The sequence below is a fragment of the Myxocyprinus asiaticus genome, chromosome 37 (genome assembly GCF_019703515.2).
Source record: "Myxocyprinus asiaticus isolate MX2 ecotype Aquarium Trade chromosome 37, UBuf_Myxa_2, whole genome shotgun sequence".
Taxonomy (NCBI): Eukaryota; Metazoa; Chordata; class Actinopteri; order Cypriniformes; family Catostomidae; genus Myxocyprinus; species Myxocyprinus asiaticus.
In genome coordinates this window covers 11,185,104-11,206,241 of record NC_059380.1, presented here as the reverse complement: position 1 = coordinate 11,206,241, position 21,138 = coordinate 11,185,104, and the positions used below count along the sequence as shown (strand labels likewise).

General features: G+C 37.4%; 1 protein-coding gene across 2 annotated transcripts; it reads left to right on the top strand.

The window, feature by feature from the left end:
* The first annotated feature begins 2,617 nt into the window (after positions 1 to 2,617).
* On the top strand, positions 2,618 to 12,128 carry LOC127428286 (prolargin-like). 2 transcript variants are annotated; one of them, XM_051676548.1, is made up of 4 exons: positions 2,618 to 2,875; positions 5,004 to 5,139; positions 7,662 to 8,638; positions 10,707 to 12,128. In XM_051676548.1, coding segments are annotated over exons 2-4 (1,143 nt in total). In that variant the 5' UTR covers positions 2,618 to 2,875; positions 5,004 to 5,137; the 3' UTR covers positions 10,871 to 12,128. The 2 variants fall into 2 exon arrangements, with proteins under 2 accessions (XP_051532508.1, XP_051532507.1); XM_051676547.1 differs by lacking the exon at positions 5,004 to 5,139 and having other exon boundaries at positions 2,623 to 2,875.
* The last annotated feature ends 9,010 nt before the right edge of the window (positions 12,129 to 21,138 follow it).

The window sequence follows — 21,138 nt, the reverse complement described above, 5'->3', positions numbered from 1 at the left end:
GGTGTCAGGAGCACAACCTCTCCCTCAACGTCAGAAAGACAAAGGAGCTTGTGGTGGACTTCAGGTAAAGAGAAAGAGAACACAGCCTCATCACCATCAATGGAGCAGCTTCAAGTTCCTCGGTGTCCACATTACTGAGGAACTCACATGGTCTGTCCACATTGAGGCCATTGTGAAGAAGGCTCATCAGCACCTCTTCTTCCTGAGATGGCTGAGGAAGTTTGGAATGAACCGCCACATCCTCACATGGTTCTACACCAGCACTGTAGAGAGCATCCTGACTGGCTGCATCTCCGCCTGGTACGGCAATAGCACCACCCACAACCGCAAAGCACTGCAAAGGGTGGTGCGAACTGCCAGACACATCATCGGAGGTGAGCTTCCCTCCCTCCAGGACATATATACCAGGCGGTGTGTAAAAAAAATCTCGAAGGATCATCAGAGACTCCAGCCACCCGAGCCATTGGCTGCTCTCACTGCTACCATCAGGCAGGCGGTATCGCAGCATCAGGACCCGCACCAGTCGACTTCATGACAGCTTCTTCCTCCAAGCAATCAGACTTTTGAACTCTTGATCTCTCACGATCAATATACATCAGCGCTGCACTTTATTAATCTTATATCTCACACTGGACTGTCATAAATTATATTCTCTCTTAACAACACACTGGCAACTGACTATCAGTCGACAGCCTGAATGTCAATACAGTACAATACAACCTACTGTACATTTTATATATACTATATATACTATTTTTTATTGTATAATGTGTATTCTATATTGTGTGTATTGTATAATGTACATTGTATGTTATTATTTGTGTATTGTGTTGTGTGTAATTATGTGTATATTAGATTTTAAATTGTGTCGTGTAAATCTGATGTTTATTGTAAATGTCTCATCACTGTCACGACTGCTATGTTGCTCGGAACTGCACCCAAGAATTTTACACACTATTGCACTTATCGTATGTATATGTATATCATTGTGTGACAATAAAAGTGATTTGATTTGATTTGATTTACATGCATCAGTGTATACAGAGGAGGAGTGATGAGAGCAGGTCCCGTAGTTGAGGGATGGACATTTCGATATCATTTGGACCTTTCCCCAAAGGCGGGGCAGGGAGGCAGCACTGTTGACCTTCAGAAGGAAAAGAGGGAAAGACCCAATAGGCAGCCTGCATGGCAGTGGAGAACAAGGAAAGTACGGAGGCAAGAGGGGGAAAGAGAGAGAAGAAATAAAAGTGGGAGAGAAAATCGGTGAGAGTGAAGTGACAGCTTGAGGATTCATCAAACGAGGGAAGTAACCAGCAACAGGTAAGAAAGACATTTTGTAGTTTCATTGTACAAAAGTGCCTGGGTTTGTTCCTGGCAGGCGGCAGATGCCCTAACCCCACCCCCACCCTAATCGGAGCCTGTAAGGCTAAGTAGCCTGCCAGGAACAACTCTGAACACCTTTCTCCTATCGCGTGAAATTTCAGGAATAAAAAAAAAAAAAAAAAAAAAAAAAAGGATACTGCATTAAACACTGCCCAATTCTCAATGTGCTCTAAGTCCTCGTGGTGGCGTAGTGACTCGCCTCAATCCGGGAGGCGGAGGACAAATCTCAGTTGCCTTCGCGTCTGAGACCGTCAATCCGCGCATCTTATCATGTGGCTTGTTGAGCGCATTACTGCGGAGATGTAGCGTGTGTGGAGGCCCACGCTATTCTCCGTGGCATCCACGCACAACTCACCACGTGGGCCACTGAGAGCAAGAACCACACATTATAGTGACCATGAGGAGGTTACCCCATGTGACTTTACCCTCCCTAGCAACTGGGCCAATTTGTTTGCTTAGGAGACCAGGCTGGAGTCATTCAGCACACCCTGGATTTGAACTCGCGACTCCAGGGGTGGTAGTCAGCGTTAATACTCGCTGAGCTACCCAGGCCCCACGCGTTAGTTTTTTAAGTTAAAATATTAATCGCAGAAATTAACGCGTTAAATTTCCCAGCCCTAAAATTCTGTCATTTAAATTCTTAAACTGAAAATTTAAGAAGTACAATGGAAGGAAAAATTATCAGTGAATAACAACTTCAATTTTGGTTTATTCCTCTCGCAAAGTTATTATATGGCTTTAGAATAATTGGAATATAGTGCACAAGTCATATGGACTACTTTTATGACGCTTCTATGGTGCTTTGTTTTTTTTTTTTGTTTTTTTTTTTGGAGCTAGGCAATGATCATCATCCACTTTCAATGTATGGGGGGGAAAAAAGCACCTTGGTCATTCTGTTGAATTTCATACAGGTTTGGAACAACATGAGGGTGAGTAAAGGATGACAACATTTTAATTTTTAGGTGAACTAAACCTTTAAGTATTCAAAAGCCAGAAATATTTCCCAGTCCTCTGCAGTTCTAAACTACATACAAGGCACAAGTCTATGATTAACTATCCCAAGATTCTTATGATCAGGCAGTGGACGGCACTGAACAGAGCTATTCTATATAAGACCAGCAGAGTTCTGATTCTCCCTCCATTCCTTCCCCCTAGTCCTCTTGTCCTCTGGTCCACACTTGGATACAAACCCATTTACATGCATCAGTGTATACAGAGGAGGAGTGATGAGAGCAGATCCTGTAGTTGAGGGATGGACATTTCGATTTCATTTGGCACTTTCCCTGAAGGCGGGGCAGGGAGACAGCACTGTTGACCTTCAGAAAGAAAAGAGGGAAAGACCCAATAGGCAGCCTGCTTAGCAGAGGAGAACAAGGAAAGTACGGAGGCAAGAGGGGAAAAGAGAGAGAAGAAATAAAAGTGGGAGAGAAAATCGGTGAGAGTGAAGTGACAGCTTGAGGATTCATCAAATGAGGGAAGTAACCAGCAAAAGGTAAGAAAGACATTTTGTAGTTTCAAAAGAGACAAGCAACATACAGTAGATACATACTGATGATCAGTGACAACATGAATTGTCACTGTGAAGGGGTAAATACAGTCTGTAAGGTAAATAAAGGTAAAGTGGGACATTTACTGATATTTTTATCACTGGCATTGTTTTGAAACATCAAATGGCTTAGCCCCTCACACAATATAATTTTAAATATCTGAAGATCTCCAATATAATATACAGTGGGAAAAGGGAGTAATTTTAAAAACAAAAACTTAAGTGTTGTCCCACTTTGCCTGTATTCACCCTAAGAGCCCTTAACCTTCAGAAGTTGTCTGTCTTTAGCCAAAAAGCATTTATTCAATTTAGTCAAGGCTTTTGAAAATAATGTCATAGTTACATTGGCTGGCACAAGGTCGTTGGTTTCAACTTTAGTGTTTGATTTACAACACTGAGTCATGCTCACAAACTTCTTAGGGCTTAATGATCATCCAGATTTTTCACATTAACACTAAGTGCAATGGTAAACCAGGCAGCAGCTCCCTTACATGTGTTCAGTCTTCTGTTGTCAAATTTTTTTGACTGTTGTAAAGTTTCCTTGACTGTTAACAAATCAATTCCATTATAATTCAATTATAAACTGTAATCCCATTTTTTTTTAGTTTTTTTTTTTTATTCCATTTAAGGACAAACCATAAAATAAGATTCCTAACACAATCCATTATTGGTGATTATAATCCTTTAACCAATATTTTTCAACTTATGTGAAAATTGTGCATTATTAAACTGTATTTAACTTTACCTGGTCTTATATCCACCATATCAAAACAAGACAGAAGCCATTCTGAACCTAGTTTAAAAAAAAAAAAGAAAAAGAAAAAAAAAGTCCTGATTGAGGAGCCTGGTTAAAGGAATATTCACCCAAAAATGATAATTATCTCATCATTTACTCACACTTATGCCATCCCAGATGTGTATGACTTTCTTTCATCTGCTGAACACAAATGAAGACTTTTAGAAGAATTTCTCAGCACCTTTGGTCTATACAATGCAAGTGAATGGGAGCCAAGATTTTGAAGCTCCAAAAATCCAGAAGTCAGCATAAAAGTAATCCATAAGGCTCTGGTGTTAAATCAATGTCTTCAGAGGCGATATGATAGGTGTGGATGAGAAACAGATCAATATTTAAGTCCTTTTTTACTATAAATTCTCTTCCCAGCTCAGTCAATCTCCACTTTAACTTTAACTTGTGGTTTTTGTGATTCACATTCTTCATGCATATCACCCCCTACTGGGCAAGGAGATGAATTTCTAGCAACAACAAAAAAAACAACTTAAATATTGATCTGTTTCTCACCCACACCTATCCTATCACTTCTGAAGATATGGAATAAAACACTGGAGTCATATGAATCACTTTTATGACTTCGTGCTTTTTGGAGCGTCAAAAGTTTAGCACCTATTCACTTGCATTGTATGGACCTACAAATCTGAAATATTCTTTAAAAATCATAATTTGTGTTCTGCTGAAGAAAGAAATTCATTCACATCTGGGATGGCATGAGGGTGATGCTGAGAGTATTTTCAATTTTGGGTGAACTATTCCTTTAAGGAGAAGTGATTCCATTAGCACCTGCCATCAAACTCATAGACAGCTTACACCTTTAACTGAATCAAACACATCATTTTGACACAGTTGATTTGCAAGTAAAAGCCTCTTTTATTGATTTACTGCTACATTTTTAGTAATTATATTACCTGCTAATGTAACAGACCTATAATGGTTCTACACTGATCTGTTTCTAGGTCAAACTACCTTTTGTATTTCTAAATCACGTATCCCTCTCTTTTCTCTATTTGACCTCTCACCAACTCTTTCATCCAATAGTTTTATCCTTTTGTACACCATCCTGCACTGACTCTTAACATGTTGATATTATTATGCAGTGGTATTATTTTGCTCAGTATGGACCTCTGTACCACCATAAATACTATTTTGTTTAGTTAATCAATATTTCCATATGAAATACAGTTTTTCATCAGATTAACAATTTAATAAAGCATGCTTTGTTTTGCACCCCACCTAAAGCAGGCATGCAGCAGTTACTCAAACAAACCCACATTTTCCCAGGTTTCCATTCTCCCAAGGCCCTTGCTCTGCTGCCTGCTCTCGATGACCATGCTGCTGACACTGGGCCAGACACTCTGAGCCAAACATCTGATTGTGATCATCTATCAGACCCTCTCTTCACTGCTCCTTGTTTAATGTAACATTTGAATGAAGTCACAAGAGCAGGATCTAGATGCAGCTTAAAATTGTATAGAAAATAAATCAAATTACAAAAACAGGGTAAACACTGGAAACAAGGCAAGACTAGGAACTTGGAAAACAAAACAAACGTGAGCCAAGATAGCAAACAGTACATAAACAAGTGACAAAGGTAAAATAGACATCAGGACAATGTATTCACAAGGCTAAACAAGGTAACTGAAACACAGGTGAGAACAATAGGGAACAGCTGGTAGTGACAACAGTGAATCATGACATTTAATGCCTGGGTATGAGTCTCTGCATAGGGAGCATATCTTATATACAAGATCTTAAATATATACATCTTATTATCATATCTTGTCTAATCTAGAAGAAATAATGGAGATATTAAAGAGATTTTATTTCTAAATAAATGAATGATATGGTAAGCTAATTAAACACAGCAATGCTCATTATAACTTAAGTGACGTTATATTAAGCAGGGTTGTGTTCAGTTGTGTTTAATAAAACCATTACATTGCCAGCTTCAGCAAGCACAGCATCAAAGAACAGTCAAACAGAGTTTCTGAAGAGAGCTCTGAGCAGAAAAAAAGATGTCAAAATGTATGTATGAGTCTTGTTTAAAAAGCCATTTCTCTTTCTGGTTCTCTACTAAACATAGTGAGAACAATAATCTGCAACTGAAGACCACTTCCCAGGAGTAGCCAGCCTGCCAAAAAAAGTTGTTTGAAATCATCTATGAAGTTACCAAGGACCCCAGAAACATCCAAATGTCTGATCCGAAATTAAAACGAGAATTCTGCTTTGTTTCAGAAAATTATCTCAGGCCACTTGTCTGTAAATCGAAGCTGATGCATAGTTCGGTCACAAACCAAACAATATACAACTTCCATAGCAGAAAGACCAAAAAAGCTTAATTAACCGTTTCAATCAGGTCTTGTCAAAAATTCACACCTGAACCCAAAAGTGATGTCAAGACCTAAATTGAGCTGTTTAAGCAAAAAACAAACAAAATTTTTTTTTTTTAAAGTTTCATAAATAAAAGTTCAGCAAGGACTGATACTGAATTACTGAAGCTTTGGTTAAAGCTAGAAATGCCTGACAAGACCTAATGAAGATGCTTCGGGAAGCTGCTTATATCTATCTAGTAAAAAGTGTCTCAACCAGATATGAAGATAAGAAAAGGGGTGTGAGAGAACATTAATCATCATGTAACAACTAATAAGCAACCAATGTGTTGTTTGTTTATTTGGGTTCCCTTGACTTAATATTGCATTTTCACATCCATTTGGACACCAGTCTAGGACTATTCAATGACTTAATATTTAGTGCTGCCTGTGAACTCAAACTCACTTATAAATGTAAAAAAAAAAAAAGGAAAACCATCCTGAAAAGAACTTTTGACCGAGCAGACATGGTGTTGACTGAACAGACAAGGTGTTGGGAAATTACTACTCTGTTCAGTCAGCATAGTGAGATTTTTTCAAACTAATGACATAATCCTGGTGTCCAGCCATTGGTTTCCTTTAAGCTCCCCAGGGTTTTTAGCCTGTTTCTCTCATTACAACTCACTCCTTTCCAGGTCCTGCTTTGCACAATAGAGCCTTTATAAGAGCCTTGTGCAGACGAACCTGTAAATCCAAAGGTGCACTTTTTTAAAGAGTCTGTAGAAGTCATAATAATCCAGCCAGACCGGGAGAGTGGCAGTACATGACTGTACGCTTTAAAATCACTTTTGAAGAAATATTCCGGGTTCATTACCAGTTCAAATCAATCAACATTATTTGTGGTGCACTGTAACTCGATTTTTACTTTTGTAAAGAAATGGAAGGATGAGTCTAAATTAATTTTTGTGGTAATAAACATTATGCCACAAATCCTGTTAATTGAGCTTAACTTGTCTTGATCCCAGAATATTACTTTAATTTTGTGTCTGCCTTTATAATTCTAGACCCAAGATATGGTATCCTCCATTAATCATGTAATATCATTATAGAAAAATACCTCTCCACATAATTAGCATCAAACAAAATACAGGTATCAAACTAAGGGGCATTCATGTAGCAATCGATAGCACATGTACTCTCATCAAGCAAAACATTTCTCAAAAAGGAGTTTCTGGTTGTCAAATGTTAGTGGAACATGTCCATAGTTAATGTGATGAAATGCATTTTTGGTTACTCTGCTAAGACACCTGTGTGAACTTGAGGGGAACTGACTTCATATATCCACTAAGAATCATTTTGAGACCAGCTGGTTGAAAGCAATTACAAAAATGGCTAAGAAAGGCACAGATAGTTAAAAGCTCTAGAATCAATTGTTTGCAGATGCCACTTGGTTTGATATTTTATCATCTAATGCAATAAAATGTTTAAGTGTCAAAAAAGTGTAGTTTTTCCTTGTTTTTGCCATTGCATTAAATGAAAGTTCCTCTTGAAATGATTTATATAGTATAATTCTACTATCCGCATAGGATGAAGTGAAATGGTAATGTTCTCTTTGTTTTTCTCTGTTCAGGACCATGAAAGCTGGGCTTGCATACTGCTCTCTTCTTTTCCTTCTTCTGATTGTGGATGTCTCAGGCCAGCGAAAGCCAAAGCCTGTCCGCCCACCTTCCACCAAGAAACCTTCTGCCCCTAAGAAACCTTCCTCCCCTGACCCAAAACCTGAGCTGGAACCCCAAGAACCCACAGACTTTCCCCCTCTGATCCTAGGTCCTCCTTCTGTATTCTCAGACTGCCCCAGAGAGTGTTTTTGCCCCCCATCGTATCCAAATGCCCTGTACTGTGAAAACCGCAACCTCCGGAAGATCCCGATCATCCCATCCCGCACCCACTATCTTTACCTACAGAACAATTACATTGATCAAGTGTCTGCAGACTCCTTCAACAACTGCACTGAGCTTAAGTGGATAAACCTGGGAAACAACCGCATCCGTTCAGTGGAGAAACAAGTATTTGAGAAGTTGCCAAACCTACTCTACCTCTATATGGAGAGGAACCAGCTAAAGGAGGTGCCCAATGACCTGCCGGTTGGTCTGGAGCAGCTTAGACTCAGCCACAATCAAATCTCAAAGATCCCTCCTGGAGCATTTAACAAGATGGAAAATCTTGTACTCCTGGATCTGCATCACAACAGGATTAGTGACAGTGGCTTGAGCAAGAACATCTTCAAAGATCTAAAGAACTTAGTTCAACTCAACCTAGCTCATAACATCCTCAGGAAGATGCCCACTAATGTACCAAACAGCATCTTCCAACTGTTCTTGGACAGAAATAACATTGAGGAGATTCCAAAGGACTACTTCAAGGACTTTGCAAACCTAGCCTTTGTGAGACTTAACTACAACCAGCTTAGTGACAAGGGCCTTCCAAATACGGTGTTCAATGTGAGCTCACTGTTGGATCTGCATTTGGCGCATAACAAGCTGAGCACTGTTCCAATGTTCAACTCTGAGCTGGAGCAACTTCACCTAAACAACAATAACATTGAGAGTATGTACAACAGTATCTAGTTTCAAAGATAATGAGTCATAGAATTGTTTTTTGCTGCAAAGAGTATTTTTTATCTACAGTGTTATTCTCATATCAACTTTTAAATGTGAAGTGTTATTTTTTCGATCCCAGCTGTTTTCCGTTGCTCTTACCTTTGTTGAGGTATTTTCCAAAATCCATAAATGAATTCTTCTTCTTCCGTATAAATTTCAGCTTCTAACTTGTCCCGTACCGTTTGTCGTACACCAATGAATAAGGTGTCAAATCGTCCAACTTATTGAGGGGATGTGTGTTGTAACTTTTGTAAGCGACTGGGCGAATGATGTTCGCGCTGGTGGGTGAAAAAAAAAAGCATTGATTTAACATTGCAAAGTGAGCATATATCCAGATCTGAATGTTGTAGAGATATGGTGGTGGAATCTTTTGACCCAGTCTTTCAAGCAGCCTTTAAGTATCACCCTGGCAACACCTAGCCACGGTCTAGCAACCATCTAGAGCACCCTAGCACCCTAGACTTACAGTCCTGTGCAAAAGTCGTTGACACATTAGATGTTTCACAAAAACATTTGTCTTTAGATGCTTATTTTTATATGTTCTGCTTTAGTGTATCAGTAGGAAATATAAATTCCTAACATTACTTTTGCAATAGAATAAAAGTTGAACAAGGAATCCTACAACAAATGGCATGGCCTCCACAGAGCCTGTATCTCAACATCGAGTCCACCTGGGATTACATGAAATGGCAGAGGCAATCGAGACATCTTAAATACATAGAACTGTGGCAATTTTTCCAAATTGCTTGGAACAACCTATCTGCCAACAACCTTGGAAAAACTGTACGCAAGTGTTCCAAGGAGAATTGGTGCTGTTTTAAAGGCATAGGGAGGTAACATAAACATTTTTATTTTTTTTTTTTTTTTTTTTTTTTATGTTTACTGAACTTTGTATGAAGTTAACTGATAAATAAAAATTAATGACAGAATTATATATTTTTAAAAAATCCTCACTATACAACATTTTACACTATTCAACTGCCTGAAACTTTAACACAGTACTGTACATTGAAAATGGATCAGAGGGATATCTTTGGATCAGAATGTCACACAGACTCAGGCCAGCAAGTAGGCAGTAACATCCTAGTAACTGCCTAGTCAGGCTCTAGCAACCATCCAGAGCACACTAACAACCTAAAAGCAAATTGACCCAGCCATATCTAGATGCCATATCTTGGCATAAGAACATCGTAGAGACATGGGGGAAGGCTATTTTGACTTGGGGCAGCATGCCAAGGACCTTGACAGGACATTGTGGAAAGGAGTTTTGCCACCAGACTGACTGACAGTGAAATCAGAAACAGTAGGTTGACTTTTCTTTAGCTAAAATCTGTGCTTACCGAAACACTGCCCCCAGTGGCCAAAGTGGTAACTGTTGTTGAGTATATGGGCACGTGTGAGCTCCATTTTCCGGGTGAAATGTCGATGGAGGTGCGCCAAAAGAGAGTTGTGAACTTAGATGATTTCAGTTATACATGCTGTAACACAGTGAAGAGGAATGCATATTTTATAAACCGTACCCCCCAACCAAAACCCCAAACCTAATCCTAACCATCAATGGAGTAAAAATATAATGTAAGAGGGGAAAATGCAACCTTCAAATCATGCTTGTCACTAATTATGCAAATGCAATTACTCCCTGGTTTCGATGTGTGACCCGAATCAAGGTCTCCCACACTGCAGATGCAACACACTTCCTGTCGCACCACAGAGGAAGGTAAACATGCTGTAGCCAATGCAAAAATGTCTGATAGGAAATGGCACTTGTTGGTGAGTTGGCAGAATTTTGCAGATTCTAGGGTACCAGAACTCTCGGAAACAACGTGCTGACTTCCCATGCGATCATGATGTTGCCACGGAAAGTACCATGCACATTTTCTTCAGAAAATGTACCCATCTAGTTATTTTTGCAATTCCGTTTGGTGACGCTAGTGGCACACATTTCACCTTTAGCTTCACCTGTTTAATCCATTTCGACATTCTGAGTGTTGAATAACAGTTATTTATCTTTGCAGATGTGAATGGCACAGAGATCTGCCCCTCTAATTCTTACAACCTGCATGATGAGGACAGCGCACCCAAACTAAGATACTTGCGGCTGGATGGTAATCACCTGAGTCCTCCTGTCCCCCTGGATGTCATCATGTGTTTCAAACACCTACACGCCATAGTAATATAGACAATGTTATGAGTCATGAACAGATACATGCCTGTGCACAATCAGGCCTTCCTGTCTACTTGACAGTACTGATTGAATCAAACAGTACCACAAAAAACAAGTAAGGAATTAAGAATAAATGGCAATGCATTTTTTCCTTTATGTTAAGAAATGTTTTAATGTGTAACCTAAGAACCTTCAGTGCACCATATTTATTGAACTTCCTGCCTTGAATACAATTGAGCATGAGTATTCTGCATTAAATGTTTATATAATTATACAGATGCAGCAGCAATGTCTATAAATGGAATTAAATAAACCCTAAAAATAAAGGTACATTAACCGACGTACTGTGCTACAGACAAGTGTAGTTACAACTTATAAATAATCTGTAAGATGTGTCTTTGTCTATAGAGGTAAGGGAAAAAAGAGGACTATAAAGAAAACTACACTGTAAAATAAAAGTTTGTCAAGTAACACAAATTCTTGTTTCATTCAAGTACAAAATATTATTGTATTTGACAGAATCAACCTGACTGCAGTAGGTGCAGCGAAAATATTGTTATGGGTCAGATCAGGTATAGCAATTGCTCATTAGGGTAACAACTACATGTTTTCAATTTTTACAGTGTAGATGGACACGACGTGGAATAGCAGGGAATGATAAAAGAGGGAATAATGTAACTACTGTGTAGTTGAAAATGTCCTTAATGTGCCTGTGTTTTTAAGGTACTGTATGTAGTCCTGCCTTGTGTGAAAATTTCTGTATAAATAAGTGTTCTATTCTCTAATAATTCTTTGAATATTAATTCACTTTCTGACTCATTCTGTAAGTTCTTTAGAACAGCATTCAATTCTTAACAAATAAATAAGGACTGTTTAATTTAATTAGGCTGATTAAAGGAATATTCTGGGTTCAGCACAAGTTAAGCATAATCGACAGCAGTTGTGGCATCATGATTGCCACAAAAAATATTTTTTAACTTTTCCATCATTTTTTGTCTAATATTCTGGAATTTACCTTTAAATACATATCATAACACACCTCTTTTGAGACAAGGTGAACTGGTAGATTATGTATGAAAATGGTTTCTTTGGCTTGTGATCAAATATTTCGTTTTGAAGATGATTGGTCCAGACATATTTGCACTGAATATCATGTCATATATTCTCATATGTCACATTTCAAAATAAGTCTATTTTAAGTCTATTTTACCATTGGCTGACAAGCTGTTGTCAGTGGTGTTGCATTGTGTCACCTAAATAAACTAAATAAACTGACAAATTTCATGATCAAATCGATTTTCATAATGGAGGCAGGTATTACGCAACCAACGTAATACAAAAATACTATGCTGATCTCATATCAAAATATATCAGGACTGTTTTAAAATTGATGAAGAACTACCTGTCATAATTGACAAACGGTGACAAGATAACACCACAAATAATATAAAATTGTCCCTTCAAAAATTCTGATATATTAGTATGAGCAGTACATTTTTCAAAACATAGATAGATAGTGTTTAATTTACATTTTTATTTATTTATTTATTTATTTATTTAAATGGCGAAATCTTGTGTGCACTATTATAAGGCACATTTAGTTTTGGAGAGAATTCATCTGTAACAACTTCATGCCATTCAGTTTAATTTCACAGTAGAGGTAATTTAGGACCTACTTCATTCATTTTCATTTAAAACAAGAAAACACTCCTACTGCAACATCTAGAAAGGAAGTGGTTTGTTAAAGGAATAGTTCACCCAAAAATGAAAATGCTCTCATAATTTACTCACCCTCATGCCATCCCAGATGTGTATGACTTTCTGTCTTCTGCAAAACAAACAAAGATATTTAGAATATTACAGCTCTGTATGTCCATACATTGCAAGTGAATGGTGACCATTAACTGGTATGTAATTGTAAAATAGTGGCGGTTCATGCTGTGTCTCATTCAGATAACACTGTAAATCATAATAGCAAAAGTAATTAGGATTTTATTCGAATAATGTAATTGTTTTAAGCATCAAAAGTGAAAAACGCAAAACAGCGATCCCAACAAGGGCAATCCCAAGTTAGGGAGTGTCTCAAAAGTGCAAAGCGTACAAATATCAGTTAAGAGATGCATTATTCCATGACTACATTAAAAAGTGGTTGTGAAAATATGTCTGTGTATTTTTCTGGACTTTATAAAATACTAAAATCCATTTAAATTCTTTTTCATTTCATCTGGTGATGTCACACCACCTGTAATATATTCACAAACACTATACTCACAAACACCTATATCACATCTTACATGACTTGGATTTTGGATTTTGGTTTAAAATGTGTATTTTTTATTAATTTTATTTCTTCGCAGGTTGTTCTTCACAAAGCCCATTTGTCAGGTTAATTGTTCCAACACTCAGCAGATGAGCCCAGGCTCATTATACGAGCGGGCTACTGTAACTGCTATAATTTTGATATAGCCATCGGTATGTAGGCCGCTGTCAAAATTGAGAGCATTTCTTATTAGTCTCTTTCTTCCCAACCCTGGTTGTGAAGTACTTACACTGTGTGTATTTATGAGATTCATATAAATTCACAATCTAGATTAATTTTCCCTCCTGGGTTTTCACTATGTAGGAAGATTGATCATTACTATCTACATTTTGAGGCATGTTTTCACCATCCTACACGGCCTGTGACATCCTATACATATCCTTCCTCAAGTGTCTATGCCTCGGGCGAGGCCCCTCTGTGGGGTGTGACGTCATGTCAGTAGTGCGGCGTGAATGTTTCCATAGCATCAGCGACACAATGTTGAGAGACCATAATCGAAAGGGAATGTCTCGATTGTACATGTAACCTCAGTTCCCTGAGATGAAGGGAACGAGACATTGCATAAGCTGGCCACACTACTGACCCAGAGCTTCAAGGTGCGAGTGTTGCTTTGTCGAAAAATTCGGAGGAAATGGTGGTTTCGCACCCGCTTATATAGGCCGACTGTGTTCCTAAAGGGACGGGGCTGAAACACCATTGCCAATTTTAGAATTTCCATTACTGTACAAAGAGCTTCGACTAGGTCATTGAGAAAGGAATTTCTCATAGCGTCAGAGACGCAATGTCTCAATCCCTTCATCTCAGGGAACCGAGGTTACATGCATAACCAAGACGATTTCTTTCCCTCTTTCCTATGGCGTTTGAGTGCACTGCAATTACAGCTGTAACAATTTAACTGTTAGGACTTTATATTAGTGTGTAAGTACATAGGCAAGTAAGTAATGAGTTATTCAAAGTAAAAACATGCTGTTGCTGTTTTTCTACAGCTCCTAACAAATTGTGTGTTGTCAGTGCTGCTACTTAAATTAATATAAGGGCCTAATAAGCCTGACATAGCCAAGTAAAAGTACAAAATGTAATGTGCCCAGTCCAAATGTTCAGGAGGATATTTAAAAAAACAAATCTGGGAAGGATTTTTTGTATTATATTTATTATTCTTATTATTATTGTTATTATTATTGATAGGATGTGTTTGCAAAAGCATTAAATGTGGTATGACATCACTGATGTGTTATAGGTGTTTGTAAATATATAACAGGTGGTCTGACATCACTAGGTCACACGACCAGGAAGTAATATGGATTTGAACATTTAAAAAATGTATAAAAGAAATACACAAAATCATATCTCCAAAATCCAAGTCATGTAAGATGTGTGTCAAGTGTGTGTGAATGCATTACAGGTGGTCTTACATCACTAAGTCACATGACCAGGAAGTTATATGGATTTGAAAATTTCAAAAATTCATAAATAAAATTCATAAAATCATATCTCCAAAATCCAAGTCATGTAAGATGTGTGTCAGGTGTGTGTGTATGCATTACAGGTGGTGTGACATCACTAGGTCACAAGACCAGGAAGTGATATGGATTTGAAAATTACAAAAATTCATAAGAAATACACAAAATCATGCCTCCAAAGTCCAAGTCATGTAAGATGTGTGTCAAGTGTGTGTGAATGCATTACAGGTGGTCTGACATCACTAGGTCACATGACCAGGAAGTGATATGGATTTGAATATTACAAAAATTCAAAAAACATACACAAAATCATATTTCCAAAATCCAAGTCATGTAAGATGTGTGTCAGGTGTGTGTGAATGCATTACAGGTGGTCTGGCATCACTAGGTCACATGATCAGGAAATTATATGGATTTGAAAATGTCAAAAATTAATAAAAAATACACAAAATAATATTTTCAAAATCCAAGTCATGTATGATGTGTAATAGGTATTTTTAAATATATAACAGGTGGTGTGACATCATCAGGTCCCATGACCAGGAAATTATATGGATTAGAACATTTCATAAATTTATTAAAAAAAATACACAAAATCATATCTCCAAAATCCAAGTGATGTAAGATGTGTGTCAGGTGTGTGTGAATGCATTACAGGTTGTTTGATATCACTAGGTCACAAGACCAGGAAGTTATATGGATTTGAAAATTGTAGGGGTTATCAGGTCATCAGATCACATGACCAGGAAGTTTTATGTATTTGAAAATTTAAAAAAAAAATTACAAATACACAAAATCATATCTCCAAAATCCAAGTTGTGTAAGATGTGTGTCAGGTATTTGTAAATATATAATAGGTGGTGTGACATCATCAGGTCACAAACAGGTTTTACTTTTGAAAATAAAAGGTACAAATCATAAAAAAAATTATAAAATTACGATTCCAAAATAAAATCATGTAAGGTGGAAATGTGTTAGCTGTTATCTATAAGTTAAATGCAATTTCAGTTACATTACATTGTTATAACAACATTACATATCCTAGTGAATAAGCCATTCATGGCTTTAAATGTTTGTTTTTTGTACCACATATTTATACTTAACTTGTTTGACAATATTAAGTTACATCTGGATAAAGCTACACATGTTTTTATAGCCACAGAGTAAACTGTTTTTCACCAGCCTTTGTCCGTTTCACACTTTAGAGACAATCCCTAACTTTGCCTGCCGAATGGCTAACGAACATTCAATATAAAACAACTTTACCACAGTTGCTACACTCGCAAGAACACAAGAGGCCATTCTTTGTTAATGGATGTTAATGTAGGAGATGCTTCAGGTCGCCGAATAAACTGCTTTTGGGGGGTAAAAAAGCTCATCACTTAATGTATCTAATCTGTCCACTAATCTTCAACATCTTTTAAACTAAACAGTCCTTTTGGAGTGACCTATGTGTGGAGTCTGTTTACTATGATAAAATAGCTGTTTTATAAGAGAAGTCCGGACAACTTTGCTTCAGGTAGGCGTCGGTTTACAGCCTCCGCAAACAATGATTTACTGTTGCAACACACTAGTCAACCATTACGTCCTCTCCTATTATAGAGCCGTGGCTGTTGGTATTTCAGTATAAAAGGATCTCTGAAAACATGAAAGGAGGGTATTTTTGCCACGTTGAGTTTGTGACCTCTGACCGATGGTGGCTGAGATGCTGCTCGATTGTGACTGACTTCGTCACCAATGGAACGTCGCTACATGACAAGCTCACGTACGTGGTTCAGCAGCTATGTCATATCTTAAAGTAATGTTCCTGGTTTAAAGGCACCATCTGAAAAGTCCACACATTGTGCTAAAACATGCTAATACTGTGGAAGGTGTGGTAAGGGACCGTCTGAAAAGTCCACAAATGGTGCTAAAACTGTGGAGTTTTTTCTATATAAATGTTCAGTAAAATCAAACAATGTATGAATACAATCACTGAATTACAAAGACAAGCACAGGTGAAGGAAAAAAAATAAAATAATTAAAAATGATTAAAAAAATTAAAAAGTATGTATAACCAACCAAAATGTATACATAAATAAGATAAAGAAATAATCCAAAACATTTAATAAATATGTTTTTAACATATAAAAGATGTATTTTTGTATAATTCATGGGTCAGGAAAATTCTCATTTTAGCACTTCTTTGACTGCACTGATTGGAGTGTTTTTGAAGCTGCAGCCACAGACCTGGACGAGCTCACAGATATTGTGACATCATATATCAGTTTCTGTGAGAATATGTGCATCCCTACTCCCGCTCTGATCTACACTTCACACACCAATACCTCCTGGAATCCCTCCTCCTGCTACTCAACCTGTACTTATGGTCTGTGATGAGGATGTGTGCAAAAGACTAGGAAAGCTTCAGGCCCAAATGGTGTCTTAACTGCCTGTCTGAAAGTCTGCACTGACCAACTGGCCCCCATCTTCACACAGAACTTCAGTAGATCACTACTGGAGCAGTGTGAAGTTCCCTGCTGCTTCAAACACTCCACCATCATCCCGGTCCCCAAAAAAAAAAACATAATCACAGGACTTAATGACTACAGACCTGTCGCTGTCATGTCTGTGGTCATGAAGTCATTTCAGTACCATAATGCCTGATCTTCTCTCAACCAAACTGACCCAGCTCTCCATGCCAACCACAATCTGTCAGCAGATCAGCAGCTTTCTCACAGATAGGCAGCAGCTTGTGAGATTGGGAAATTCACAACTGGGACCCTCACTATTAGCACTGGTGCTCCTCAGGGATGCTTTCTCTCTCTACTGCTCTTCTCCCTGTACACGAATGACTGCACTGCAAAGGACCCCTCTGTCAAGCTCCTAAAGTTTGCAAACAACACCATGGTTTATTGGCCTCATCCACAACAGTGACGAGTTTGCATGCAGACAGGAGTTTGAACAGCTGGCTGTCTGGTGTGGTCAAAACAACCTTGAGCTGAACACGCTCAAAACAGAGGAGATGACAAAAATTCACAGTTTTTTAAAGATGAAATAGAAATGTGTAAATCCTAAAAAATAGGCTAAAATATTTTTGTAAGAAAAAAATAAATGGTTTACTTTTTATAGATGTTACAGATAACCTTACTGTTGTTGATATGAGTAAATTTACATCTGCATCCAACTCAAAATCAATGCTGTAATGTAGAATGAGCATTTCAGTGGGATAAAATATGCAATATTATTGATCTTTTCACTTATTTTTGAGTAATTTATTTCAAACAAATGAACAATATCACTTTTATCATTAGTTTCTGTCTTCGCATTTTCATTTTATAGGCCCCAGATATAGACCTCCATCAATGACAACGAGGCTGTGGGGGACAGACTTACAGTCTCTTCAATGGGCTGTACTGCAGTTTAAAGTGTTTTTGGATCATTCCGCAGACAAAACATTTATAAAATATCTGTCCAAGAACATTCAGTATACAAAGAACTCCAGACAACATGAGTTGTGGAAAATCAGATGTGATCTAGGAGCTTCGTACAGCTTTGTACCGTTAGTGCCACTGAAGAGACTGTAAGTCAATCCCGCACACCCTCGTTGTCATTCCCATTAAAAATGATGATGGTGCTACTGTGATAAACATGATTTTTTGTGTGATAAAATCAGGGATTTACCAATGTAACAGCGATTACTAGATATAACTTTACGGTAAGTAAGTGATTGTATCACACTAAAATCTTGCTAACACATGTGGAAATACATTCGAAACAGTGTGCATTTTAAAGTTTATATTCTGGCCCCATTCACTTCCATTGTATTTGCCTTACTGTATCTGTGATTTTTGCATTTTTTGTTTTTACATAAACAAGGGACGAGTCAAAATAATTTTTTGTGTTAATCAACATTATGCCACAAATGCTGTCGATTGAGCTTAACTTGTATTGAATTCTGAACATTCCTTGAAAAGTTTAACCAATGAATTTTAAACATCTGCTTAAATACTTGGACACATTTGCTGGGTGAAATACACAACGTAAACATATTTGCTTGGTGAAAAGTATGTGAGATGAATTTTAGTTTTATTAAAGCGGGAGACACAGCCCCCAAATATTTAACGCCCATGACGTGTGCAGTGGGATAGTTCAGAATTCAATTCATCAGAATTCAATTAAAACCTTATTTGTCTACTGTATATGACAGACTCAATGTCAATGTCAAATCTCAGTATATGTATCCCAAATCATGGGAATCACTAAAATCATGTTTCATGATAAGTATCTGAGCACCAACCAGGAAATTTCTTATATCTGGTTATAATAAATTATTACAGTGTTCTAGTTCCTGGTCACTGACTGCAAATGTATTGTGTTGTGTTTAAAAGATGACAGTGACTGAACTTTTAAACAATTTGTCACAATTAGTTTCCTTGCTGAGCAAATTCATCTTCATGAAAGTTATTTGCAGGAAGTTTTCTTACCACACAGCTACAAGTATTTTAGAGACTGGTTTGTTTGGAAAACATTCAGAGCAACCACAATGAAAAAAAAAACAACAACTATTTGATGGCTCAACAACCATGATGTATAAAAAAAAATAAAATTAAAAAAAAGGTACTGGTACTGGTGAGCTGCTTCACTGTGAAAAGTCAGTTAATGCTTTGAAGTACAGGAGAATTTTGCAGAAAGGCTTGCTTCCACAATTGAAAAGTTGTTTTCTAAAGAGGAATGATCAGATGTTATTTTTCAGCAAGACAATGCTCCTGCCCACACTGCAAAGACCACCAAGAAGAAGGCTTTTTGTAAAAAGCTGTCTGCAAGTTTACCCACAAAGCTTAAACATTTAAAGAAATCAAAGGGGAAAACTATCCTATACTGTTACTTTATCTGTTTGTTCAATTCTTGCTAATTTCCTGATTTGTGGTTAAGACCATTAAAAGCTTAATGTTTTGCCATTTTGGCCTGGCCCTTTTTTGTGTGTGTGTGTGTACATATTTGTATATATGTACATAAATATGTACATATAAGTACATATACTTATATGTACATATAAGTACATATTTGTACATTTTTAAGCTTTACTTAATTTTCATTAATTTGTACAATATAAGATATCAATTTTAAAGAGAACTTAGAGAGTTACTTAAAGTAAATGACTAATCGTAAGTTGCTTAAATTTCTTTAGCGTACAAATCCATAAAATTAAGATTTTAAGTAGTATTAACTTAAACAATCAAGTACAGAACTGAGGTTGTGGGAAATACCCATAAGCCCTTGCGCTTGAATAATTTAAGCATGTTTGTCTGGTCAAAAGGAACTTATGTGCCCATTTAGTAAGTTGTTATGGAGAATTCATGGAGATTTTAGTTATTTTTAGTATTACTGATTTTTAGTAAAACTAAAGTTTTACTGCAAACAGCTGTTTCGTGTAGTCACCATTTGGGTGATTTGGTTCATAAGTGGTCAGTTTGGATCCTGTTTAATCCATATAATTTTCCCTTTCACATGTGCATATGCATAGTTGAAGTGTAGCTTTATGTGCACTTCTTTGGGGAATCAAGATAATGTCTGACCTAAGTTGTAATTTTCTTTAGAGCCAAGTAAATTAAGTAGAAACAGTGTTTAATGTCAATTTGCTATTAGTTGCTAAGCCTTATTTGTGTGACACACATTTTAAGTAAAGTTAAACGATAATTGAATTTACTTAAAAAATGTACAGTATATATTTTAAGTAAATCCAACACGTTGTTTTCTTTTTTTAGTGCAGTGTTCTTTTGTTCAGAATGACTGAGAGGAAAGAAAACTGCCTGAAGCATCAGGAAATAGAGTCAGGAAGGGTTGACATTCTTTTTCTCACAACGCCGCTAGTAGCAGAAATTAAGCACAGCAAAGTATTCATTGGTACACTGGTATGCATTTTCAAAAGTCATGCAACGTTCTATTGATAATGAAATTCCCAGTGAAAAACATTGCATCACATAACACAATAACCAAGTCCTTAGTGTCTAGTAGAAAATAGTTGCCCTATTCACAATTAGGGCTGAAACGATTAGTCGATGTTATCAACAACGGTGACAATAAAAAATTGTCTACAAAAATGTTCATTGTCGAATAGTCGTTTGATCTCATTTAATGTAACATGGTCACATTAAACTCTAATGATGACGCACGTGAGCAGCACTGCAGCTCTCACCTGACTGAGGAGAGGAAGAATTACACAGCTCACAGTCCAAATGCACTCTAAACTTACCAAACAGCTTCAGGTGATTGCAAATTCCACCGCAGACATCGTATTAGGACGTCCCTGGCTTATACAACATTCTCCATTCATCTCCTGGGCTTCCGGCGACATCCTGAAATGGGGGCCTCAGTGTTTCCCTGCCTGTTCCCAAACCGACTCACTCACAGAGCCTGCATCAAAAACTCTTCCCCTCTCAATGTCAACACCACCACCACCATTGAAAGCCCTGCCAGTACAACCCCTCTGGAGATCCCTTCTTGTTATTCACACTTCCAGA